The following is a 22,326-nucleotide window of genomic DNA, read 5'->3' as shown; positions in this document are numbered from 1 at the left end:
ATAAGGCTTTCCTTTACTCTCAATTTGACTCTTATTTGAGAAATGATAGAGCATGTAAATGAGGCTTTACCCTTACTTTGGAGAATGGAAGCTTGGCATCAATGGAAACCAAAAAACGATGTTGTTTCCTCAATAAAGCTCTTTTTGTAACCAATAGTTGAATGAGGATGATAAAAATAGGCAACAATCTGTATCAATCTGAATGATAGCCAAAATGAGGAAAACAAATGTAAAATCAGAGCTCGTTTTCCTTTCACGTTTATTTAAACTTCTTTAAAATACCACGAAATGAAAAGGACAAAATTTTCATAACATATGTCCATTGACAAGCCAATTTTTCTGCCCTACAGAACATGTAATCAATTTCCAGTTAAAGAGTTTGCCACATTATGGGAAAAAAGTCCATTCGAAGTTGCACATGCTGTTTCTTTTGAAGTAAAATAAATGTACATCAAATAGGTAAGCTTCCTCTCACAAAAAAAAGAAAAAAAAAAAACCCATGGTAAAAACCCAATGGCCACGAGTAGACAATCACTATGTTGTGCTTTCTAACAAATAAAAATCAGTTTCTGTCCTATATATATATATATATATAGGTGTTTTGAGAGTAACCAACTGATCTATGGCCTTTCCTGGCGTGCTTTGAAAACCAATGTTTTCTGTCTGTTGAGGGCTTTCTTCATGGAGTCTTGATCTCTCTTTACTTCTGACATGCCTTCATACAAAGTTTTCTCCAACTCGCTGATTTGTCTATTCATCAGTCGTGTTTCGTCTTCCTTTTGTGTAGATGTATAGGCATCATTGACTTGTCTTTGCTTGAGATTCATAGCTTTACCTCTGGATCTGGATAACTCCAGGTTCAACTCGTTCAGGTTAGCTGTGGAATCTTGGAGCTAAAAAAAAAATTAAAGTTAAGTGTCATGATTAAGTGAATTACGATTGTTCCTATGGTGATTGTAGTCCTGACATGCACTGTTTAGGATGACATTGACTGACATTTCCACAGCCTGAGCAGAAGTCATCTTCAGAGTCAAGTGATTTTTTTAACGTCAGTAGATGGTTTGAACCATCTATGATTTAAAAAACATTAAAGAGGAAAAGTTTACTCTATTGGACTTAATAAGGTTGTTTTCCTAACATTCAAGGCCACTTGTTTGATAGCCAATCAACTCCAACCCATGATTAAACAACAACCAAGGTTCTAGTTTCGCCATGAATAACAATAATCATTATTGTCTTAATTAAGTTAACAATATAATACCGAGCTGGAAGACAAAAAAAAATTATGCGAACAGTGGAGGGCAAAAATCTTCTGGAAAATCTTCCTTGATTGATAAATAAACTTGAATTAAATTTCCCACCAATCCAGGATTTGGTTTCTAAGGCTTGGAATATCTGAGCCCAGTAAGCTAATGTGTTGGTTCAGGATTCTGAAATCCAGAAATCCCTATTGGTGCTCAGACTTCAAAGTAATCACTTATTCCGTCCTTGACTGACCAAGTGCAACCAGAACCAAACACATCATTAAACCATCTTAAAGGGGCTATACAGTACCATAAATATTATTTCAGGGTGTTTAGGGGAAATCTTTAGTTAATCACAAGTTTAAAACCCAAAAATTGTAATTACTAATGTGGAATTCCTTATTGATAAAATCATCGTTGCATCACAATCAAGATCATTCTGAGCAAAAACGACCTTTATTGGGCAATTTGCAATAAACTTGACAAATATTAATGTTGGGCCATCCGTCCATCCATGCTTCTCTTTCTGTTGCTGTGTTTCTTTCATGTTGTTCAATAGTCTTAAGTGGTTATTGCAATGAACATTTCATTCTACTTTTTGGGCATTTTGGGTGACGTAGGCCCTTTAAGATGGCTACTAACTTTATGGACTTGGGCGACCACTTAAGAAATTCAGGAGACAGCTGTCTCCTTGAGAAATAGTCAATTTTGTGCCCTGAGTCAAGTATTGCAAGGTACTACATTGTAGGAATATTTGCACAAGCATGCTTCAAAATCTTGCTGAGGGATCTGAGGGCATGAACATCCACACAAGAGTACCCAAGAAGTAAAATAACCAAAATAGTATTACATGTACATACATAACATTAAAACATTACCAACATATCTGTATTAAAAAATGTAAATAAACGAGATAGGGCAAAACTCTTAAAATAAGTTTAAGTGAGATTAAACAGATTTTACTCTCTAACGCCATCTGATGATTCAATGGATTAAGGTACACCAAGCATTTATTTGGAAAGACAGAGATAAATGAATGTCCACCTAGGATTTGATCTGCAACTGCCTACGAGTAATGGGATATATCAAAGTTCAGATTATCCCAAAGTCCAGCATGGGCTGGGACGGAAAGGCTCGGATTTGGCCATTCTTCCCACCCAACCCAAAAAGATACTGTACCTGGAATAAATTTCCCCTTTAGTCCTCTGCTCAACCAAAAATTATGTCAAGGCACAAATGCAACTTTAACAAATAAAACTGGAATTTTTTGCATCTTCCTCAATGGCTTTTAAGTTATGTTTTTCAACATTTATTTGGTATAACACTATGATTATGTAGTGAGGATGTGTCAGACTTTTTAACTGCAAAGTTTTAATTTAAGCGTAAGTTACACATCCTGCACATCAACTGAGCGACTCCTCGACTGGTCTTTTACTGTTAAAGCATGTAGCCCACCTTTGATAAAGCTGTTGTGACAGCTTGGTCTTGTGTTTTCAATTTCGCTGGTAATTCAGAATAGCCATATTTTTCTTGCAACTCTTGTAACCATTCTGCCAGCTCTCTTTCGCGAAGCTCTTGCAAGTAAGTCTTATGGATTATCCAAGCGGCGTCGATGTAAAGCTTTAGATCTCGTTTTCCCCAGTCATTGTACGCACGGTCGCTACACAATTCTTCTGCAGTGTCGTTCCAGAACCGCCAGTATTCCTTTGTCATTTCAGCGTCCTGCGACTCTATTTCTCTATCACTGAAAATTCGAATTCCCCGCGATCGAGCGTAGTGATACTTGTCTTGGCCAGCGGCGGCTGAGTTATCAGCTTTTTTTGGAGTGCTTTTTCGTGCTTTTTTCTTCGGTGGTTCGTTGTCATCATCGTTAGTTTGATTTTCCGTTGTATCTGCTACATCGCTTGGGTCATCCGCTGCCTGTTCGTTTCCTTCTGTTTGCGCGGATTGTACTTGAGATATTTCACTTTGAGGCAGAACCTCAGCTATGACGTTCTCACTCATTTGCACGGCCACTAAAAGTTTTAGGACTGATTCTGTTTCTGCAAATTGTCGTGCTTTAGGACAAGACTCTTTCCAACGAACAAAAAAGTGCCAGTGTGGAAATAAAACCACCCCTCCCCAACAACTCCTAGCATTTGATTAGTCACCAGGCCGTGCTCGTTTCTCTATGGGTCCGCAATGGGTACCTTTGCATAATAAGGTAGGTGGCTTAATGAGGCCCACCCAAAATTCTCTTAAGGCCCTTTATTTTTAAGGGATTCACTGTTACAGTCCCGAGTAATTACGAAAAAGAAATCAAGTGAAACTATGATCCTGAAGGAAAACATTATATGGTCAAGAGATGTACTCCCTTTAAAGATGACTGCGGGCAGACTCAGAAAAAGACACATTGCTCATTTGCTGTGGTTGAGCTTTCTGATTTCTAGTTGTGATGATCCACCACTGAGCTGTAGGATACTTGTGAGAGCGAGCACATTATAGCCCATTGTAGGTTCCAGTGACAATATTGAAACAATAGAACAATAGAACATCTAACATCTTCATTAAAATGGCAAAAATACTCCATTTTGAAAATTCTAATCCAAGCAGTAGAGCAGGAAAACTGTAACCTGAACCTAGTTTAATGGCCTACATCATGTAGCCCTTTGATCCTCCAATAGATTAGTGGTGGAGCATCCAAACCAGTAATTGCAAGATTGTGCAAATTCAACTCCCCCAAAGGGAGTCAAGTCACCTTTTTCTGAATATCCCAAGTCACCATTGCAAAAAAAAAAAGAAAGAAAAAAACAACAACAACAAAAAACACATCCCACATCATTTAGCAGGTTAACATCTAACATTGCTTTTATTACATTAAAGAATAATATGGTGTTCAGAATCCTTCCAAAGAAAAAAAAAACCCTTCTGTGCCCCTGCATGAAAAAAAAAAAAATCTCAACCCAAGAGATAAGCTGTCATTGTTGATGCATTGTCATTACATTGAGGCTCAAACACCTGTACTCATATTCAAATCATAAATTTCATGTTAATAATATTATACAATTATTTCCTATTTTCCCTCCCTGGACAAAGAAATTATAACAAGGGGCTACGGGTAACTTCCTCTAAGTTCACCGTAATTCAGTGGGTTTTTTTTGTTACAATATCTTGGTAAATATCCAGTTTAGATTCCGTAGTCCGAAGTCCACAGTCCACACTGACTTATAGGGTTATTAAAGTGCAATCGTGGATATCTGTTTACATTTGAAACTGTTGTTAACAGCATTGATTCCAATCAAAACCAGAAAACAGATGCTAATTTGCAAGTTTCTACAATGATACTCTAAAATATTTAATACTTTTTCTTAACAATACTGGGAGAATTATAAAATTACAATATAGAGTCATACGATATATAAACTGGATATTGGATTGCATGCAGTGAAAACACAAAAACTCGTTTCCGGTCACACAAACAATTCTTTAATACATATTTCCCTGACAGTCTGTCATGTGGTCTTCCATGGTTTTGTGGTCATTGCAATTGGCTCTGAAGGAAGATACCACTGTCCCAGCTATTCAAGTCTAATTTAAAGACATTATTAAGATATGTGGGGAGGAACCGGTTTTCATAAGATCAGCTAGATATTATATATATATATACAATCTCAAATGACGCATCATCAAGAGGGCAAACGCTTATCGGGGAAAACCTTCGCGCTGCAGCTTATACTTATCCAAGAAATTGTGCATTTTGTCCACCCATGGCGCTTATCTGTTAAACAAGAGATTTGAAATGATCACAAAATGTCGCCATGAAGCCAAGTTCTTCGCTACCAATCACGGAAAGCGTTGTTCCAAAAGTCCTTAATTTAAAATTTGAATTTTACCGTTAAATCTGAGGGTTGCTCGCGCAGCAATTTTAGTCTGATGATCACTTCATGCGTGAAACTAGAGTAAAAACTCTCTATCTTTAAACTTATAATATAAATGTGGTGGTAGAGTCTACCTAGGCATAAAGATGAGTAGCACAATCATGATGTACATTTGTGTAACATAGTGAAATTTTACAAAATTTTTCATGCTGCCATAAAATTGGATGAAAAGGAACCTGACAAAATCAAATAGCCTCTTAAGCTGATATCTTAATGTAAAATGAAATTTTTTGTACTGATGGATCAAAAATAAGCAATTTTAAATTTACCCATGACCCCTTGCAGGCATGGTAATTTCCTCATTTTGCCTAGATTATCCTAAAAATTTTGTTAAATAACCCGAAATATTCTCATTTTTAACTTTGACATTACAGAAATGTTAATTTCAGAGTTGATTATATGCTTTGCTTGATTCGCAATTGAGGAATTCCAGCGAAATGTTCCACATGGATTGCAAAAAACAGGGCAAAATGGGCTGAAGTCCAGAAAAAACTGGTTTAACTGGATAAAAACAAGTCAAGGCCTGGTAGCAAAGCTTGCTCTGAGGGAACGTTTCGAAACGTAATGGCGGATCTGCAAGGAGAAACTTTTGGTTCTTTCACGCTCTAAATTCGCTTTGTCAACCTCTGAACGTCAAGAAGTGTTTCAGACTCACAAAGAGGTCTCGTTCTTTCACAATTTGAATTGTTTCTTTCTGAGCTTTGGCATGTAATTTGTACATGAGATGAGCATTCTGTTTTTCTTTGGGTTTTGTAATGTGAGCTCGGACAAGCAAGATACAGAGGACATTTTGCGAAGCTGTGCTTTGGCTCTAAGGCAAATTGTAATGGCGGACAAAGTGTTTCAGACTGAGAAAAAATGCTCTGGCTTCTCGTGTGCTGAGAAATTTTCGGTAAAACTTTCTCCAAAGCAACTACCACAAATGAGCATTCTCGAACCATATTTTATTCTGCCTAACCACAAAACATCCGTGGGTTACAGACGCAAATTGCAAAACAGCACTGAAGATTTTAGGAGCGTGACGCTCAAGACTGTTGTGCTTTTCGGCCTCTTTTCTCCGTCATTGGTGAGAAATCAACCACATTTTTTTATTTACCGGTTGCAACATTGTTTATGTGAAATATGTTGTCGATTTCGTTGTGAGGAATAAAGTACAAGCCGTCTCAAGAACCTTGTTGTGCTCGTCTTACTAGTTTGCGTGTTACGCGTGACACGCAATTTTTTGTCTCCAAAGTGGAAAACCTAATCCTTTTATTCTAAACTTAAGCGACCGATTTCGCTAATCTACACAGTAAATGTTGCTTAATATGTAAGAAGCATATCTGTGAAATGTGAGTGGCTAGCACTTTTTACCAGCGGAGATATGGCCTGAAGTGTTCGTTCAAGATACTGGTTTCCCAAATGTACATCATGATTGTGCTACTCATCTAAAGTGCTCAATGCTGTGGTAGCAGAGCTAAGTATATATAAGTTGAAGGATTTAAGAGGATGCATCGATTCTCTGTGACTCTGAGTTTCGCACCTAAGAGCTTGTCTGCCTGACGAGCGCTTACAGTAGGTGCGAAACTCAGAGTCACAGAGAATTGATGCGTCCTCTTTAATCCTTCAACTGATATAAACATATAATTATATATATATTGCAATAAATGTATTTTCTTTACCTTTCATTACCAAAAAATTAATACAGTTCAAACAGTAGCCTTTCCTTTTCTTCAATCCCAACCTCAAACACTTTTAACAACCAATTCACACTGATAGAAGAACAAAAATGCATTTGCATGTATTACATGATTGTAATAGGTGTGCAAGAAAACAATAATTATGACAATAATTATCATAAATTTGTTAAATTGTATACAAGGGTTATTTTATAATTACAAAATTGAGGTCACTATTTCCTTAATGCTTGAACAATTGTTTCAATGGTCATCGTGGCATTCCTTGATAAATTGATCATACTCTGCCTCCGATAGAAGTCCTGGCTGCATAGCTTCAGTGAGTTGAATCTTTACTAGCCAACCTTAAATGAAAACCAAAAAATTATTGTTGAAAAACAAAATTAGTTTAATTTAGTCTCAAGCTATGATGTAGAACAAAACACTGATTGGGGGGACTGTTAATCAGATCAAGTTAATTGTTGGTTTTTGATGAGGAGAGAAAGCCAGAGAGTACCCTGAGAAAAACCCATAGGAACAGCTGCTTCCACAGCCAATTCAATCCAACCTGCTTCCATATCAAAATAAGGAAGAAAAAGAAAAGGAAGTTCAAACTTATTTAGTTTAAAGGTAAATGTTTGCCATGCATAAAGGTAGAGTTGAGGAAGACATGCAGTGTGTTATTAAAAGTACTAGCCATCAGTAAGACTACTTGATACAGGTGGCCTAAGCTCATGACAAAACAAAATTAATTTGTAAGCAAACCTGCAGAAAACACAAGTGACATTTTATGTCACACACTGTGTTAAAAAGATCAATTTTACATAAATTGTATGGGAACTTGATGTACATGTTCATGGCACAAGTTTGGGCTACCTGTTGACTACTTTCTGCTAGCTTAGCCAAACTGATTAGAGGATAGATCATCAACAAACAATAATATCCAGCACTTTGTTCGTAATTTTAGCTGTCAAGTGAGGTGTTATAATCATACAACATGTACATGACAAAACACTTTATATTAGTCAATAGCTAAAATAAAGTTGTACATGAAGTGGCCAGTCATGTCACAATCAATACTTTTGGTGTGAGGCAAGAAGAACGTATATTCAGAAACAAAAGTTCAAAATGGCAGGCTTGAGAAGTCAGCGGTAAGACTTGTATCCCTCAATGAGTAAATAAAGTAGTTGAGACTGGAAAGACTACAAAAAGGTGAAAAAGAAGGTCTAAAGTGTCTCAACCCTTTTGTCACTTATTGTAGTATCAATAATATTGAAAATATTTAGTCATGGTGCTTGCATTGAAAACTTGTCCTTAAACAAAGAACCAGTCAAAGACAGAGCTGTACATGTACATGTATGTCTGACTCAGTGACGAGAGATTATTCTCTGGTAATTGACTTTTTTCCATGCAAGCAATTTTTTTTGTTTATAAGAAGTGAAAAACATCAAGGGAATAAAAACCAAGATTTATATACAGTACTTTAAAGGTTGTGTGGTTGATATGTGATTGTGGAGGGGGGATGGGGGATGGGGGATGGGGAATAGGGAATAGGGAGAAAGGGAATTAAGTGACTGCTAATAAAATCACAGACTGTTCCATCATCATTTCCATGTGCATGTGATGCTCACCATCGTCATAGGGTGATTTATTTACTAATTCAGGATTCTCTTCCAATAAGCCATTAATCTCAGCGATTGTTCCTGATACTGGTGAGTAGACATCAGCGGCAGCTTTCACACTTTCCAAAGCACCAAACACCTCTGCAAATAAGCAAGAACGATTGGTAAAGATTGACAATGGAAGCAAATATGAATGGAAAAATGTCATTCAAAGGAGACTAAAATGCACAAAACAATTCCAAATTAATACAAATCAGGGCAACCTATTTTATTTAAAATGTACAAAAATTAACAATGAATGGCAAGTTATGATTATCTTACCTCCCTCTTCCACTTCTAACCCAATGTCCGGAAGCTGAACGTATACAATATCTCCAAGTTGCTCCTGGAAAGAAAACAATGGCCAATTTCTGTATCATCAGGCTGTATGAAGTGCAAAGATTTTCGCTAAATTATCAACATTATACATAGTCATTTTATTGATGAACTGGGAGCCACATGCTTTATCTGCACTGCAAGATGAAATGGGAGTAACTGAAAAATACCAAACCACTACTGTGTTCTCGTAGTGGCATCATTTGAAGGATCAAGTATGTAAGAATACACGCCATTCAAATACAAATACTTTGTTGGGTATTCTGCAATTTAGGAATGAAATACAAGGTTGGGGGACCATAATTTCAAGTCAAAGAACAGGTACACGTAAATGCTCATACTCAAGCTGACATAAATTAGGATGAATTGTTTTGGCATCTAACATATAATTTTTGACATTATTACAGCAGCTGACCTGAGCATAGTCTGTTACACCTACTGTTCCTACTCCATTGTCCACACTTATCCATTCATGCTTTTTTGTAAAATGCCTCTCTGAAAATTGAGAAAAAAAAACACTACACCAACAGAAAAACTTTTGCAAAAAGAGAACTCTTTATTTCTACATCCTATCGCTGACAGGTCCTTACGCACTGCGGCTGCCACAACTTTAACAATCTCTGCTGCAGAATAGCATGTGGATATATTTTTAAATAAGCTCTACAAAAATTTGAAACATTCACATTGATGATTCATGCTATGCCTTATGACAAACTATTTGTAACTCCTACCAGACACGGTTTGCAGATGGGGAAGAGAACTTATTACCGCCTGCAAACGCTCAGAAGTCACTAATCCTTTGCACAACGTCCAGCATTAACCAATTGCTTTACAGGTTTGAAAAGGTGCCATACCTGTTGTGCTGAAAACTAGGGAGAGCCCTGCTTAACCGGGCCACACAGGATGTCCCGAGTTTATTGACAGACAACGAGGCCCAATCTCGACTCCAAAGGGAGGGAGGGAAACAACCAAATCATAAAGCACACTAATATATTGAGAGCTAACTGCGCTGAACAACAGAACATAAGTGATCTCTAAATAGCTTTCATATGCTTTTATAGCTAGACAAATGTCTGCTGGCATAGCCAGTCGAAAGAGCTGTACTACGAGAGAACTTAGTGTTACATGTGCCAACTCTTAGCTATGAATAGAGCTTTGAAAAAAGCACCAATGCCATGGATCGTACTAGCCTGCTAGCGACAACAAAGCTGCGAAGTTCGAAGCGAGAATACAATAAATCCTTAGTGTTTGCTGACCTTGGCAACTAGACGGCACAAATGCTACATTGAAGACAGAGCTGCCATGAAAGGGTTACAGATAATATTGTCATGATCCATTAACTATATTTTACTTGCGTGACAGTAAAATTGCCTTATACAATATAGGATCTGGTGTCTCACAAATAATAGGAAAAGGTCCATATGAATTTTCGACAATGTTGTACTTAGTAATGAGCACTGCCACAGTCATCCTCCAATCCTGACTGAAGTTACAGAACTTTCAACAGATAATTATCTAGGGCTAGATTGCAGAATTACCGGCCCACCAAATGTCCTACTTAAAAAAGCTGCCACCGCGGTCCCGCAGTCGTGTTTAACAATGCTGCTTCCGCATCCACTAAATGTCTTACTTAAAAAACTGCCACCGCAGTCCCGCAGTCGCGTTTAACAATGCTGCTTGTCTGCAGTGGCATGGGACAGAAAACGATATTCATATAAATAACTCTGTTCCTAAACCGGCATTCTGCAATCGCTCCACTTCTTAAATTTCATTTTGCTGTTCCGTTAACTACACTTTTCAAGAGATTGTGTGAAGAAGAAAGGATTCGTTTACTCATTAAGCCTAAGCGCTCATTTCAGTGATTAGGTCTAACCACTCTACCAAAATTTTAGCTTTCATTTTGCGGTTCGGTTAACTACACTTTTCATGAGATCGTGTAAAGAAGAAAGCACTCGTTTACTGATTAAGCCTAAGCGTTTGCTTCAGTGATTAGGCCTAAGCATTCTCGTAAAATGTTAGCTTTCATTTTGCGGTTTGGTTAACTACACTTTTCACCAGATCATGTGAAGAAGAAAGCAATCGTTTACTGATTAAGCCTAAGCGCTCGTTTCAGTGATTAGGTCTAATCAGTGATTAGGCCTATGCATTCTTGTAAAATGTTAGCTTTCATTTTGCGGTTCGGTTAACTACACTTTTCCCGAGATCGTGTGAAGAAGAAAGCACTTGTTTACTGATTAAGCGCAAGCACTCGCTTCAGTAATTAGGCCTAAGCATTCTCGTAAAATTCTAGCTTTCACGTTGCGGTGGTAGTGCGTTTTCCATGGTTGCCCATTCATCGACTCAACCTCGTCCCCGGGGTCTTTCTTCCCTGGGGACGAGGTTGTCATCGACAACGGGACTGCGGACAGCGGTGGCAGTTCATTTTACTGCTTGCCCTTTAACACTTTTCATTCAACAACTACGGGACTGTGGACCGCGGTGGCAGTTCATTTTAGTGCTTGCCCTTTCATTCAACGACTACAGGACTGCAGACTGCGGTGGCAGTTCATTTTAGTGCTTGCCCTTTCATTCAACCACTACGGGACTGCGGACCGCTGTGGCAGTTCATTTTACTGCTTGCCCTTTAACATGGGTCATTTATTTATTTCACACTATTTACATAAAATTAACATAGAAAGAAAAATATAGTCACAAATAAATATGTTTACAAGATAAAATAATTACAGTACAGGTTATAAAATGTGTATGGTGGTCAAAGTAGCGAGGGCTTTCTAGTTGACCACCAGTTTTCATTCAACGACTACGGGACTGCGGACCGCGGTGGCAGTTCATTTCACTGCTTGCTCTTCAACACTTTTCTTTTCATTCATCAACTTCAGGACTGCAGACTGCGCTGGCAGCTTTTTTAAGTAGGACATTTGGTGGGCCGGGTATTCTGCAATTGCTCCTTATCTAGTATCGATCAGTGACTAACAGTGCTTTCAGTACGTTTTGAAGTAGACGGCTGGGAAAGTAAGGTAGACCTTCATGGAAGCGAGCGCCGAAGGCGTAAGCTTGTAGGGGGGTCTGTGAGCATGCTCCCCCAGAAAATTTACAAGCTTGGAAATGCCATTTCCAGCGTTTTCCAACATGTACATTTATTTCCCTCTCAAAGGGAACGAAAATTAGGCAGTAAAACACTAAAATTATTGCAAAAACCCTTACACAGTAAAACTTTCAAATGGTCGTGCAAAGTCGCCGACGGGACGGAGCAAAATAGTAACCCGGCGGTCAATCAACGGTAGCCGCCTTCAATTGAAAATAAACCTCTGGCGATATTAAACCTGTTTTGCTAATTTCACTGACTCAAAAATAACCAGATTTCATTGCAATTCTTCACGATCAAATGGACGAAACAACCAATTCGCTTGATAAATTTGCCAGTGTTTTCCATTTGAACAACGTTAACAGCATGCCATTTACGCGTGTCAAGTGATTTTACGCGCGCAACCTCAAGGGCAACTTCAAAACGTTCTGGAAGAAGAGGAAAGCTAAAATTTGGTACCTGCTAAGAGCCTTCTAGTAACATGAAGATGTCGTTTGAGTTGATAGCTAGAACTGCATAACTCTGTCCGTTTCGAGGATAAGTTGAATACACGGGGAAAAACCCTGCAAAATCCTCCCGTTAGAGCCGCCATTTAATATCAAGTAAATAAGACGAGTAGAGCTAGGCACTAGTATTGGAAGAGTACACTCAGTGCGCATGACAGCACGTGCGTCAAAACGTAATGGCGGCGTCCTTGTAAGTTGTATGGCTTTAGCAATTCTTTGCAAGATCTTCAGACGTTAACCGATATCCCTTGTGATAGCCTTAACAGGAAGGACTGTAGGAACCTTTTAGCTTTGAAATCGTAGGTCAATTAAGGTGAGTAGATATAGCATACTTTTGACATAATGAAAAGCTTACTGTGTAGTTCGAAGATCAATCAAGTTGATGCACTTGTGTTTCACTTATGGCATGTTTTCTTCAGCCTTAACAGCAACATTATATCGAAGCTCGATTGTTGACGAGGTTGTTGTTTTAGTGTCGGTCGTTTCCTTCGTTCCAGTGGGTTTCTTTCAGACATTGTGATTTTTTAAAAAGCTTTTATCACAAAGCAGCTCAAGTTATAATTATTACCTCTTAGTATACATTTAACTATAGAGTACATTTTTACGATTGTTATCTTCCTTCTTTCTCAATTTTAGCAGATCAACATGCATCTCTATGCATTAACTCTCCAGAAAGCCTCGACCATCAATCATGCCATTCATGGCAATTTTTCAGGCTCTAAGCAGCAGGAAATTGTCATCTCAAGAGGAAAGATCATAGAAATCTTGCGTCCTGATCCCAATACTGGGAAAGTATTTCCTTTGTTAGCTATGGAAATGTTTGGTGTAATAAGAGACTTAATCGCATTCAGACTCACTGGAGGATCAAAAGGTAAGCACTTGCAATAGGCCTTATCACGGTTTTCGACGCCATCTTGACGGGTAGACAAAGCGGTCAGAAATTACAGTGTTTGTATGGGAATCTGATAGCAAATAACTTCTTCCAAAATTGAATTTTACACAATTTGTGAATCAAAACGTTAAAATACTAGGTAGAAGGTTGTATTCACCTACTTTGAAGGATGTAGCTTTCCTATAAATCGCTGAGCTATTTTTTTTTAATTTCCATACATTTGTCTGTAAATTTGGCTGGTAGACGTTTTGGTTCGCGGTCCGCTTTGCCTACCCGTCAAGATGGCGTCGAAAACCGTGATAAGGCCTATTATTAGTAAAGTCATGCGCGAGCCACTGGAGCTTATCCTGTTTCCAAGTACATTTGTACATGTAGTATGAAGGGACTGAGAGTATTGAGCACTTCCACCCCCCCCCCCCCCCTCCCTCCAGTACAGAATGGTTGTCCATTGTACATGTATAACTGTCATGGTTCTTTTTTTTCCTGATTTTTCTTTGCACAATGTTCATTATCATAATCTGAAACAAAGGAAAATCAAAGTTTAAGTGGTTTAAATGTTAAGTCAGTAAGCAATGCAAAATCACTGTTTTTCAACCCACTTGTAGTAACAGTACTGTTCTAATTTTTCTACCTATGTCAAAATTTGAGGAAATCCTCTACATGGAATGATTTTGGCATAAACTTCTAATTTCTTTCTGAATATAAGATTAATGTAAATTTGAAGTGAGAGTTTTAGGCAAAAGAGCTGAGTGATCCTTGTACTTAGCTGGACAATTTAAGCTACCGCTGTAAGTGGATTCTTTTAGATATCTATAAACTGGCAATTGCTTATTATAAATTGTCCAGTTAAGTGGGAAGGTATTTCTATCCTTCATCCGTAAACCGCCCTTCAAATAGACAGTTCTTTCATTTGTCCGTCCTTTCTTGGGAACAATGGGAACACATGAGCCCAACAGATTGGCCTGCTCCCAACTGTTTAATTAACTACATAAACACAGTACCGTGCAAAAGTAAGTTGACAGTCTTAACTGGAAACTCGATCCCTGATCCTTAATGTTTTTTTAAAAAATTGAGTTTTGAGGCTCGAGATTCAAGTTTCGAGATTAGAGAATCTAGGATTGAGTACAGTAGTTCTAGGAAATATGCATACCCCCCACGGAAGGGATTTTACCTACAGTACCGCTCAAAAGAAAGTTAAGAGTCACTCGCAAGTCGCGAAACTCGACTCGAGACTCGATTCTAGGTCTCCCTCCCCTTCTTATATGGGATCCAAAAATTTTTGCAACAGTATAAGTATAAAACAAAGAAGTAAAAGTATCTAAAGTATGAAAATGTAAAAAAGGGGTGTTAAAAATCATGAAAGAACCTTCACTTTTTTAATCACCGCTCATGTTTTCTTGACTTCATTGTTCTTACCAGAATACTATTGATAAACAGCCCTAATCTGGACGCTGAAAAATTGAGAATGATCTTTGGTAAATGGAGAGTGGCGGCTGAAGTCTTCCACCGACCATACCAAATGTAAACAAACTTCAAGTCGGAAAGTTACATGATACTGTGCGATACAAGAATTTTATATTTCGTGAAGACCATTTTAATTCATCTCCAACTGATTCTTGTGCTGTCAACTAAGTTCAGATGCTTTCAGTATTGAGTAGTGAGTGTGGCATGACTATATCGGTGGTGAGGGGTGAAGGAGATGAAAACTTAAAGAACCCAAACCTTTACAAAAATGCTAACCTTAGGCCTAAACATTACCCAAAGCATGTATGCCTTTAAATAACTGAGGAGAAAGTGCTGCCTTTGTAATTACATCTGCAAATTGTAGCTAAATTACTTTATTTAGGCAAAGTTAACCTCTAGACAGGGCTTGCTGGCCAGCATTCATTCCCCAGGCTCATTTGCTTATGTGGGGCAGCTGCTAGTCTCCAGGGGCATGTACATGTGATTGCATATAATTATTAGCTCTCTACTTTCTTGCTTGCTTGATCTTTGTGGATCATTTGCAGTCATTGCTTGCAATAGCTGTTTGTTCCTGCTCCCATCCCTCCCTCCCTCCCTCCCTTTGATGGTAAGTATGAGGTTCGATAAGCATTCCACTGAACTCGTTTCAGTGTGACGGTGCCTGGTGGTTGGCGCTCGCATGGTTGTCATGGTGTCCATGGTTGCCTTTGGTGCGATGCTGCCAGTCGCACTCTAGACCCTTCCACCTTTTAGGCACCAGCACCCAAGCTCATCTTGTCGATGACTTTGACTGTAGTGAGCGTACCACTCTCATACACGGCAGAGGGAGTATTAAATATTCAAGTGGAAACCAACAGCACGGGCACAAAGCAACCAATCGATATCGCAAAACAATTGTAGGTAAACACGTTTTTTCCAAGTATGTGAAATAATTTAAAAAAAAATTGAACAAAGAAAATTTGTGTCTTGTCAGAGTTTCTGACGAACACGAAAAAAGATGGAAAGGTACAGTAAGATCAAACCCATAAAATAGAACTGAAGAGACGTGTGAAAAATTAATCGAGTGAAAACTCCTTTGTTTTCTTCACTCAAGATCTAGAGTCTCGAAAATTTCTCGAAAACCCTCGAATGTTTTGAAACTAGACTCCAGTGTCGATCCGCGAAGTTTTTGAGAATCGAGGATCTAGAATAGAGTTTCACGGATCAATTTTCGAGGGGCTGTCAGCTTACTTTTGCACTGTACTGGACATACACTGTAGCTCAGTTGGTATCTAGAGCTTTGCAATGGCATCACAGAGGTCATGGGTTTGAATCCCATTGAAGACACCTGAATGTTTCAGGTGTCGATAAAGTGACAATTATTGCTGAATTAAATTGTCCAGTTAATATTTAAAGTGCGTGGATCACTCAGTTCTTTCTTTTGAGTTTTCTTGTACACCTGACAGGTTAAAATGATCTAACCTTGAATTTTCCTTCATGCAGAATTCAATATTAAGCAAATAAAAAGTTAAAGGATACCTCGCAAAATGAGTGTCAGACATTTTTTACATTGTTTGACTACCGTGCAACGGTGGCTCAGTTGGTTGAGCATCGGGCTGTCATGCAGGAGGTTGTGACTTGGATTCCGGCCGGACTAACACTCAGGGTCTTTAAATAACTGAGGAGAAAGTGCTGCCTTTGTAATTACATCCGCAGATTGTTAGACTTTCAAGTCTTCTTGGATAAGGATTATAAATGGTAGGCCCAGTCTCACAAATATCTTCCATGTTTATAAGTTCTCTGTGGGGTGTTAAAGAACCCTCAGACTATTCGAGAAGAGTAGGGGATGAATTTCCCTGTAATGTGGCTGTCCTCAGCTGTGCAGCTGTGTTCTTTCCAGCAGAAGTGGCCGGCTTGCTGTAATGTCTCCAAAAAGGCTTGTGGTGTATGAGGCCACCAATGCAAAAGCAGCCATAAGTCAAAAAACCTTTGCCGAGTGCTGGGCCATGTAGCTGATGTAGATGTAATAATATTGTAGTCAATAAAGTAAGAACCATAACCAAGTTGCAATAATTATAGTAATATATTTTAATTGTATCATCTCTGCTGTTATTTGACTGGTAAACAACCTCCTGCTCCTGCCCTTTAATGCTGACTTCTATAATCTACAGCTGTACTAAAATATTATTAATAATTATTGCAACTTTCAGACTATGTGGTAGTTGGAAGTGATTCTGGAAGAATTGTCATTTTGGAATACATTCCATCAAAGAACACTTTTGAAAAGGTACCAAATTGTTCAATGTATTTTTTAAATTTTTTATGTATTAAAACACTATGCCAATTTTTTGGGGGATACAGTACCGCTCAAAAGTAAGTTACCACCTTGTGCAAGTGTAAAAAATCTGTAAATTCATTAACTGGAGGATCATGCGCATTCTTAATTGGCTTTTTGGATTTGTTTATGAAAGCCCCAGACGCATAACAAACACGCATTTAGTCATAGTTGACTGAAAAGCCGCCATACAGTTGGCTGGTGTGCGCCAAATTGTGAACTGTGCTGTCAGGAAACATGGCAATGTGAATCGTAAGCAGTTTGGAAAGGGAAGAGATATACATGTACATGTAGTACAGTTGTGGTTTAGATCAACATGTATTTTCGTTTGTTTCAAGTTGGCATATTAATTAAAATTGAGATTACCCGACATGTGATGGAAAGTCAGGAAATCCTAACAGGCTTTGTCGATCCGAAATCTTCACACAACAAAATTATTTTGAGTCCACAAGTATTACAGTGTACAAAACAACCTCATCGCTTTAGGCCCATTCAGTCGAAAGAAATTCAAATTTTTACGCATGTCTCGGCGTTTGTTTCACAGCTGCTGAAATTTTTATACTGTCATACGTCAGTGTTCGCACAACAAGATTTTTTCTTTTGTGTGGTCTAAAAACTACAATTCCTACAGCAAGATAAACAAGATATTAGTGACTTTGTTAATCATACCGCTTCAAACTTTGGCATCTCTCTTGCATTGTGTGCAAAAACTGTGTTCAACTCCGCTTTCACTTTATAATTAATTTTATCAATTTGGAAATGGCTTTCAGATAGATTTTGTGTTCGATAGGAAATCCGAAGATCCAGATTTTAAGATCTAAATCCGGACGGGGAAGCTTGTAAAGGGTTTGGGTAAGTTGGCAACTCATCTGTCGCACACAGCTTATGATCGTGCAATTGTTACTTGCTGTGTGAAATTAATTGATTTCGCGTAGGAGTCCTCCTAAATTTATACCCAAAATTTCTGCTTCAGTGACTCACGCTACGCGTAGCGCAGGACGCGAATCGCATCGTGCCTGGAACGTGATATGACTCTGTCTGGTGACTTACACTTGAGCGGTACTGTACATGAATGTGTTGCAGTTAATTTTTGTTTTCAGTTAATTTTTATTTTCAACTAGTTAGTTTTTTTCTAACTAGGCGACTTTTATTTTTAACTAGGTAGTTTTTTTGTAACTAGGTAAATGTTTCAAAAACTAGGTAAATTTTTTTCTCAGGTGCTGTCAAAGACCAACAAAATTAATTTTAATGTCACACCAGTAAATGTTTGTCCCCCAGCTACTTTTTTCATTTCCCCGCCTACTTGAAAAATTAGTGACAGCCCTGACTATACCATTCAGTCGATCTCTATCAAAGAGAGGAATGTTGGAGCTGCCATTGGTTGGTTGGCATTTTCTAAGCATGGAATAAGCACATTTACACTATTGCATTGACCCCCTAAAAAAACCAAGCCCCTGTTTTTTAACTACATCCCCCAAAAAGGGAAAATCCCTTTTTAAGACAGTTGATATAAAAACCTAGTTTAAAAAAATTATCTTCTAGTAGTTTAAAAAAATTACCTAGTTAAAAAAAAATTAACTGAAACGAAAAATTAACTGCAACATATATGAACAAGCAATTACAGTATTTCATTGAGACATCCACCATTTGGTGGACAAAATTTGTAACAAAAACAATGCATAGTTGTACTAGGGATCTGTTTTGTAAACAACAAAATTAACGCATGGAAATCAATCCGTGCATGTTTCTTTGTCGATCATTTGTAGGTCTGAATTTCTTCATTTGTTTGAAAATTAGCGATACACTCTCATATATCGACGAAAAAATCCATCTCGAAATTGCTCTAAGGAAATGACGTTTAAGCGTCAATAAACATGCGTCTGGTTTACATACGAGAATTCTGATGGAAAATAATTTCATCATACATGAACAAGCAACGATTTCGTTGAAACATCACCCATTTTGTGGAAAATTTTGTAACAAAAACAATGTCCATAGTGGGTAGCCAAAATTTCTTGCCAACCGCAAAACTTTTGGAGTGTTTTTATTATTATTATTATTATTATTTTATTATTATTTTTTCCACGTTAATACTCGAAAATCAAAAAAAAAATTTAATTAAGCTAAACGTGGGAGACAGAAACTTTTGCAGTGTGCAATTTGAAACAAACATTTGTTAAATATCTGAAGCCTGAACCAAAATAGGTCTACCTGTGCCTGGAGAAGCTGGTAATTGTGCAGTGGAAGAGGCCGCTGGCAAACTGTGGCCCGTCAAAGAAAAACTGGATGTAGCTGAAGATGTAGCCGCCAGCAATGATACAGCTGAGGTGTCCTGAGTAAAAATCGAAGCAGTGAACAATTCTAGGGATAAACCAGGGCCCGAGTCGTGATAAACAGAGCATAATGCTAGCTGAGCCCGCTGAAAAAGAACTTGCTCTGGTCTGACGGGAGAAAGATCCAAGTTTGGGTTTTTCTGGATTGCTGGATATGTCAAAATAAGCCCTCACTGTAAGCGAATGAACGCAAAGTACTTAGTGCTTTCATTTTTGATGAAGTAAGTGTAGGAGCAAACAAAGAACCAGCAAGAACAAACAAGCAAAGAGCAACTCAAGCAAAAGCACATGGCAATGCCCTTGCAAACCTCTGTGGAGACCCTGCCAAATATCCCAGGCAAAACTGCTGCAATTGGCTTGGTTTTAACTTTGCCTTTTAGCAGTCTTAAAAAAATAATATTTGTATATTGCAGGTGCTATGGCATTGCTTACCAGCATGTTAAAAGTCATTATTTTCTGTTTTATCCACTAGATCCATCAGGAAACATTTGGCAAGAGTGGGTGTCGTCGCATTGTTCCTGGACAGTATTTAGCAGTTGATCCCAAGGGTCGGGCAATTATGATTGGTATGGATAACATGTAGCCAACTGTACTAAGCAGAGTGCAGAAAAATTTTAAACTCTTATTACAAATGTAATTATTTGGAGCATGTTTGTTTAGGTTTGAAGACAACATTTTAAAATGTTGTGAACAGTAATTGGGTCGTAAGATAACTGGATATCGAGTGGAACGAATAATACCAAACTGGCCTCCCACCAATATGGCCCGGGTTTGATTTCCACACTCGGCGTCATATGTGGGTTGAGTTTGTCGGTTCTCTACTCTGCACTGAGAGGTTTTTCTCTGGGTACTCTGGGGACTTCCCTCTGATACGTGTAGCTATAGCTTTAAATACAATGTACCTGTAAAACAGAGCACTGACCAAGGCAAGAGGGTAAAGGGTGTACAGGCTTCCATTGATACCAGCCTTGTAGCTGAAGGAACTACCGATGTTAAATAAAGTTACTTTACTTTTACTTAATAATAATAATAATAATAATAATAATAATAATAATAATAAATAATACTTTATAATAATATTAACAATTATTGGACGAGGTTGAGCAAAATATCGTGATTTGTCAGTGGCGAGCAGATCAATTATTTGATCTGAGAGACACTGACAAATCACGATATTTTGCGATAGCCGAGTTCAATAATTGTTTTATCATTCGATCACCGAGTTTGTCTTTTGTTTTTGTTTCCGGGAAGCCGTAAGCGCGCGCTGCCTTGCAGAGTCAAGTTATGGCACCAATCAATTGATTTCCTTCTCAGCATAATTATATTTGTAGATAGCCATTTATATTTGTTGATAGCCATGTTACAAAACGTCTAGTTAAAATTAGACGGCATTCACTCCCATGGATGAACAGTGAAATACGCAAAGCCATGAACAAGCAGTATAAACTCTTAAATCTTTGTGATGGTACGCCAAATACCAAGCAATACTAGGAGGAATATAAATTCGCTCGAAATCAAGTCACTGCTTTATTAAGATCTGCAAAGACTCAATATTGGAAGGAAAAGTTCGATAAAGCCAACAACTCACGTATGTTTTGGAAAACTGTACATAGCATATCTGGTAGCCAGAAGTCCTCCAGAATTGGACCAGTCAAAGATGAAAACAGCTTGGAGGTTTTGGATGATGACATGAAGGCTGACTTATTTAACCAATATTTTGTAAATATTGGCAGAGATGTCGCAGAAAACTTCCCTAACATCCCAAACCAAACCGATATACAACATATTTATAGAGTCTCGGCACCTTCCTGCAACTCTTTGGTTCTGGATTCTGAAGATATCCTCAAAAGTCTTAAGAATATCAAAAGTAACAAAGCAGCAGGCCCTGATGGTATATCAAGTTCAATTATTTCTCTAGCCGGCCCTGCAATCATTAATGGCTTGGAAAATATCTTCAAGCGCAGCTTTGTCACAAGAACTGTTCCCATTTCATGGAAAAGAGCAAAGGTTACCCCTATCTTTAAAAAGGGAGTTAGAACTGACATTGCCAACTACAGACCTATATCTTTGCTGTGTATTCCAAGTAAATTACTTGAACATCAGGTTTGTAACATAATTGATGAGCACCTAAGTAACTCCTCTCTAAAAAGCCCTTCACAGTGGGGCTTTACAAAAGGTCTATCATCAGAAGGCATGTTACTAAAAATGACAGATACCTGGAAGATGAATATGGATAAAGGTATGATTGTGGGTGCAATATTTGTTGACCTTAAGAAAGCTTTTGATAGCATCTCACACAACATCTTGTCATTAAAACTCCCAAGCTATTGGATTAAGTGGGAATCTCCACGAGTGGCTGATGGATTATTTAAAAGACAGATTTCAATACACTGTGGTAAATGGCCACCCTTCTAATCTGGATGAAGTAAAATATGGTGTTCCCCAAGGATCCCTCCTGGGTCCAAGGCTTTATACTATCTACAATGTACGTCAATGACCTCCCTAATGCTATTACATCTGGAGATGTGTTTATGTATGCAGACGATACAACATTATATTGTGTGGGGAAGAACTTTGATCAGGTTTGCTCACAATTAAATAACATTCTCAAGCAACTTCTGCTTTGGAGTACAATAAAATAAAATTTGTATTCATCCTGTAAAGTCTGAGTTATGATCCTTAGTACAACGGGCTTCATTGGTCCTGTTCCTCCAATCTACTTTGGAAATAATTTTATTAATGTTGTGAATCGCACTACTTGTTTGGGATTAATCATTGACAATAGGCTTACATGGGCAATGCATGTAGACCATGTAAAAAAATCTTTTGCACAGAAAGTAGGTGCATTAAAAAGAATGAAGAAGCTTCCTGTGAAAGTGCTGGAGGAAATTTATTTCAAATCTATTGTACCAGCGGTAT

At 38.1% G+C, this 22,326-nt stretch overlaps 3 protein-coding genes across 4 annotated transcripts in view; 1 reads left to right on the top strand and 2 right to left on the bottom strand.

Annotated features, from left to right (window-relative positions):
• Nucleotides 1-242: 242 nt before the first annotated feature.
• Nucleotides 243-3,364, bottom strand: LOC138018500 (uncharacterized). The gene is made up of 2 exons (XM_068865137.1): nucleotides 2,700-3,364; nucleotides 243-893 (listed from the first exon to the last, which is right to left on the bottom strand). Exons 1-2 carry the CDS (start codon nucleotides 3,246-3,248, stop codon nucleotides 621-623), a joined length of 822 nt encoding a protein of 273 aa, XP_068721238.1. The 5' UTR covers nucleotides 3,249-3,364; the 3' UTR covers nucleotides 243-620.
• Nucleotides 3,365-4,064: 700 nt separating this feature from the next.
• On the bottom strand, nucleotides 4,065-12,511 carry LOC138019204 (glycine cleavage system H protein-like). The gene is made up of 6 exons (XM_068865911.1): nucleotides 12,358-12,511; nucleotides 9,229-9,308; nucleotides 8,760-8,823; nucleotides 8,448-8,579; nucleotides 6,585-7,181; nucleotides 4,065-5,235 (listed from the first exon to the last, which is right to left on the bottom strand). Exons 1-5 carry the CDS (start codon nucleotides 12,488-12,490, stop codon nucleotides 7,081-7,083), a joined length of 510 nt encoding a protein of 169 aa, XP_068722012.1. The 5' UTR covers nucleotides 12,491-12,511; the 3' UTR covers nucleotides 4,065-5,235; nucleotides 6,585-7,080.
• A 44-nt stretch (nucleotides 12,512-12,555) lies between these two features.
• The window catches only part of LOC138019144 (splicing factor 3B subunit 3-like), a 44,620-nt gene continuing 34,849 nt past the window's right edge, over nucleotides 12,556-22,326 (top strand). The window contains exons 1-4 of one of the 2 annotated variants that reach the window (XM_068865815.1): nucleotides 12,556-12,717; nucleotides 13,041-13,275; nucleotides 16,950-17,026; nucleotides 19,880-19,973. In XM_068865815.1, the coding sequence (XP_068721916.1) occupies nucleotides 13,050-13,275; nucleotides 16,950-17,026; nucleotides 19,880-19,973 (397 nt within the window). In that variant the 5' untranslated portion in view covers nucleotides 12,556-12,717; nucleotides 13,041-13,049. The remainder of the gene's footprint in view (nucleotides 12,718-13,040; nucleotides 13,276-16,949; nucleotides 17,027-19,879; nucleotides 19,974-22,326) is intronic. The other variant, XM_068865817.1, reaches the window with a different exon arrangement.

The sequence above is a fragment of the Montipora capricornis genome, chromosome 10 (genome assembly GCF_036669925.1).
Source record: "Montipora capricornis isolate CH-2021 chromosome 10, ASM3666992v2, whole genome shotgun sequence".
NCBI classification, from domain to species: Eukaryota; Metazoa; Cnidaria; class Anthozoa; order Scleractinia; family Acroporidae; genus Montipora; species Montipora capricornis.
The sequence above is the reverse complement of the archived record's forward strand: the minus strand, read 5'-3'. Positions and strand labels throughout refer to the sequence as shown.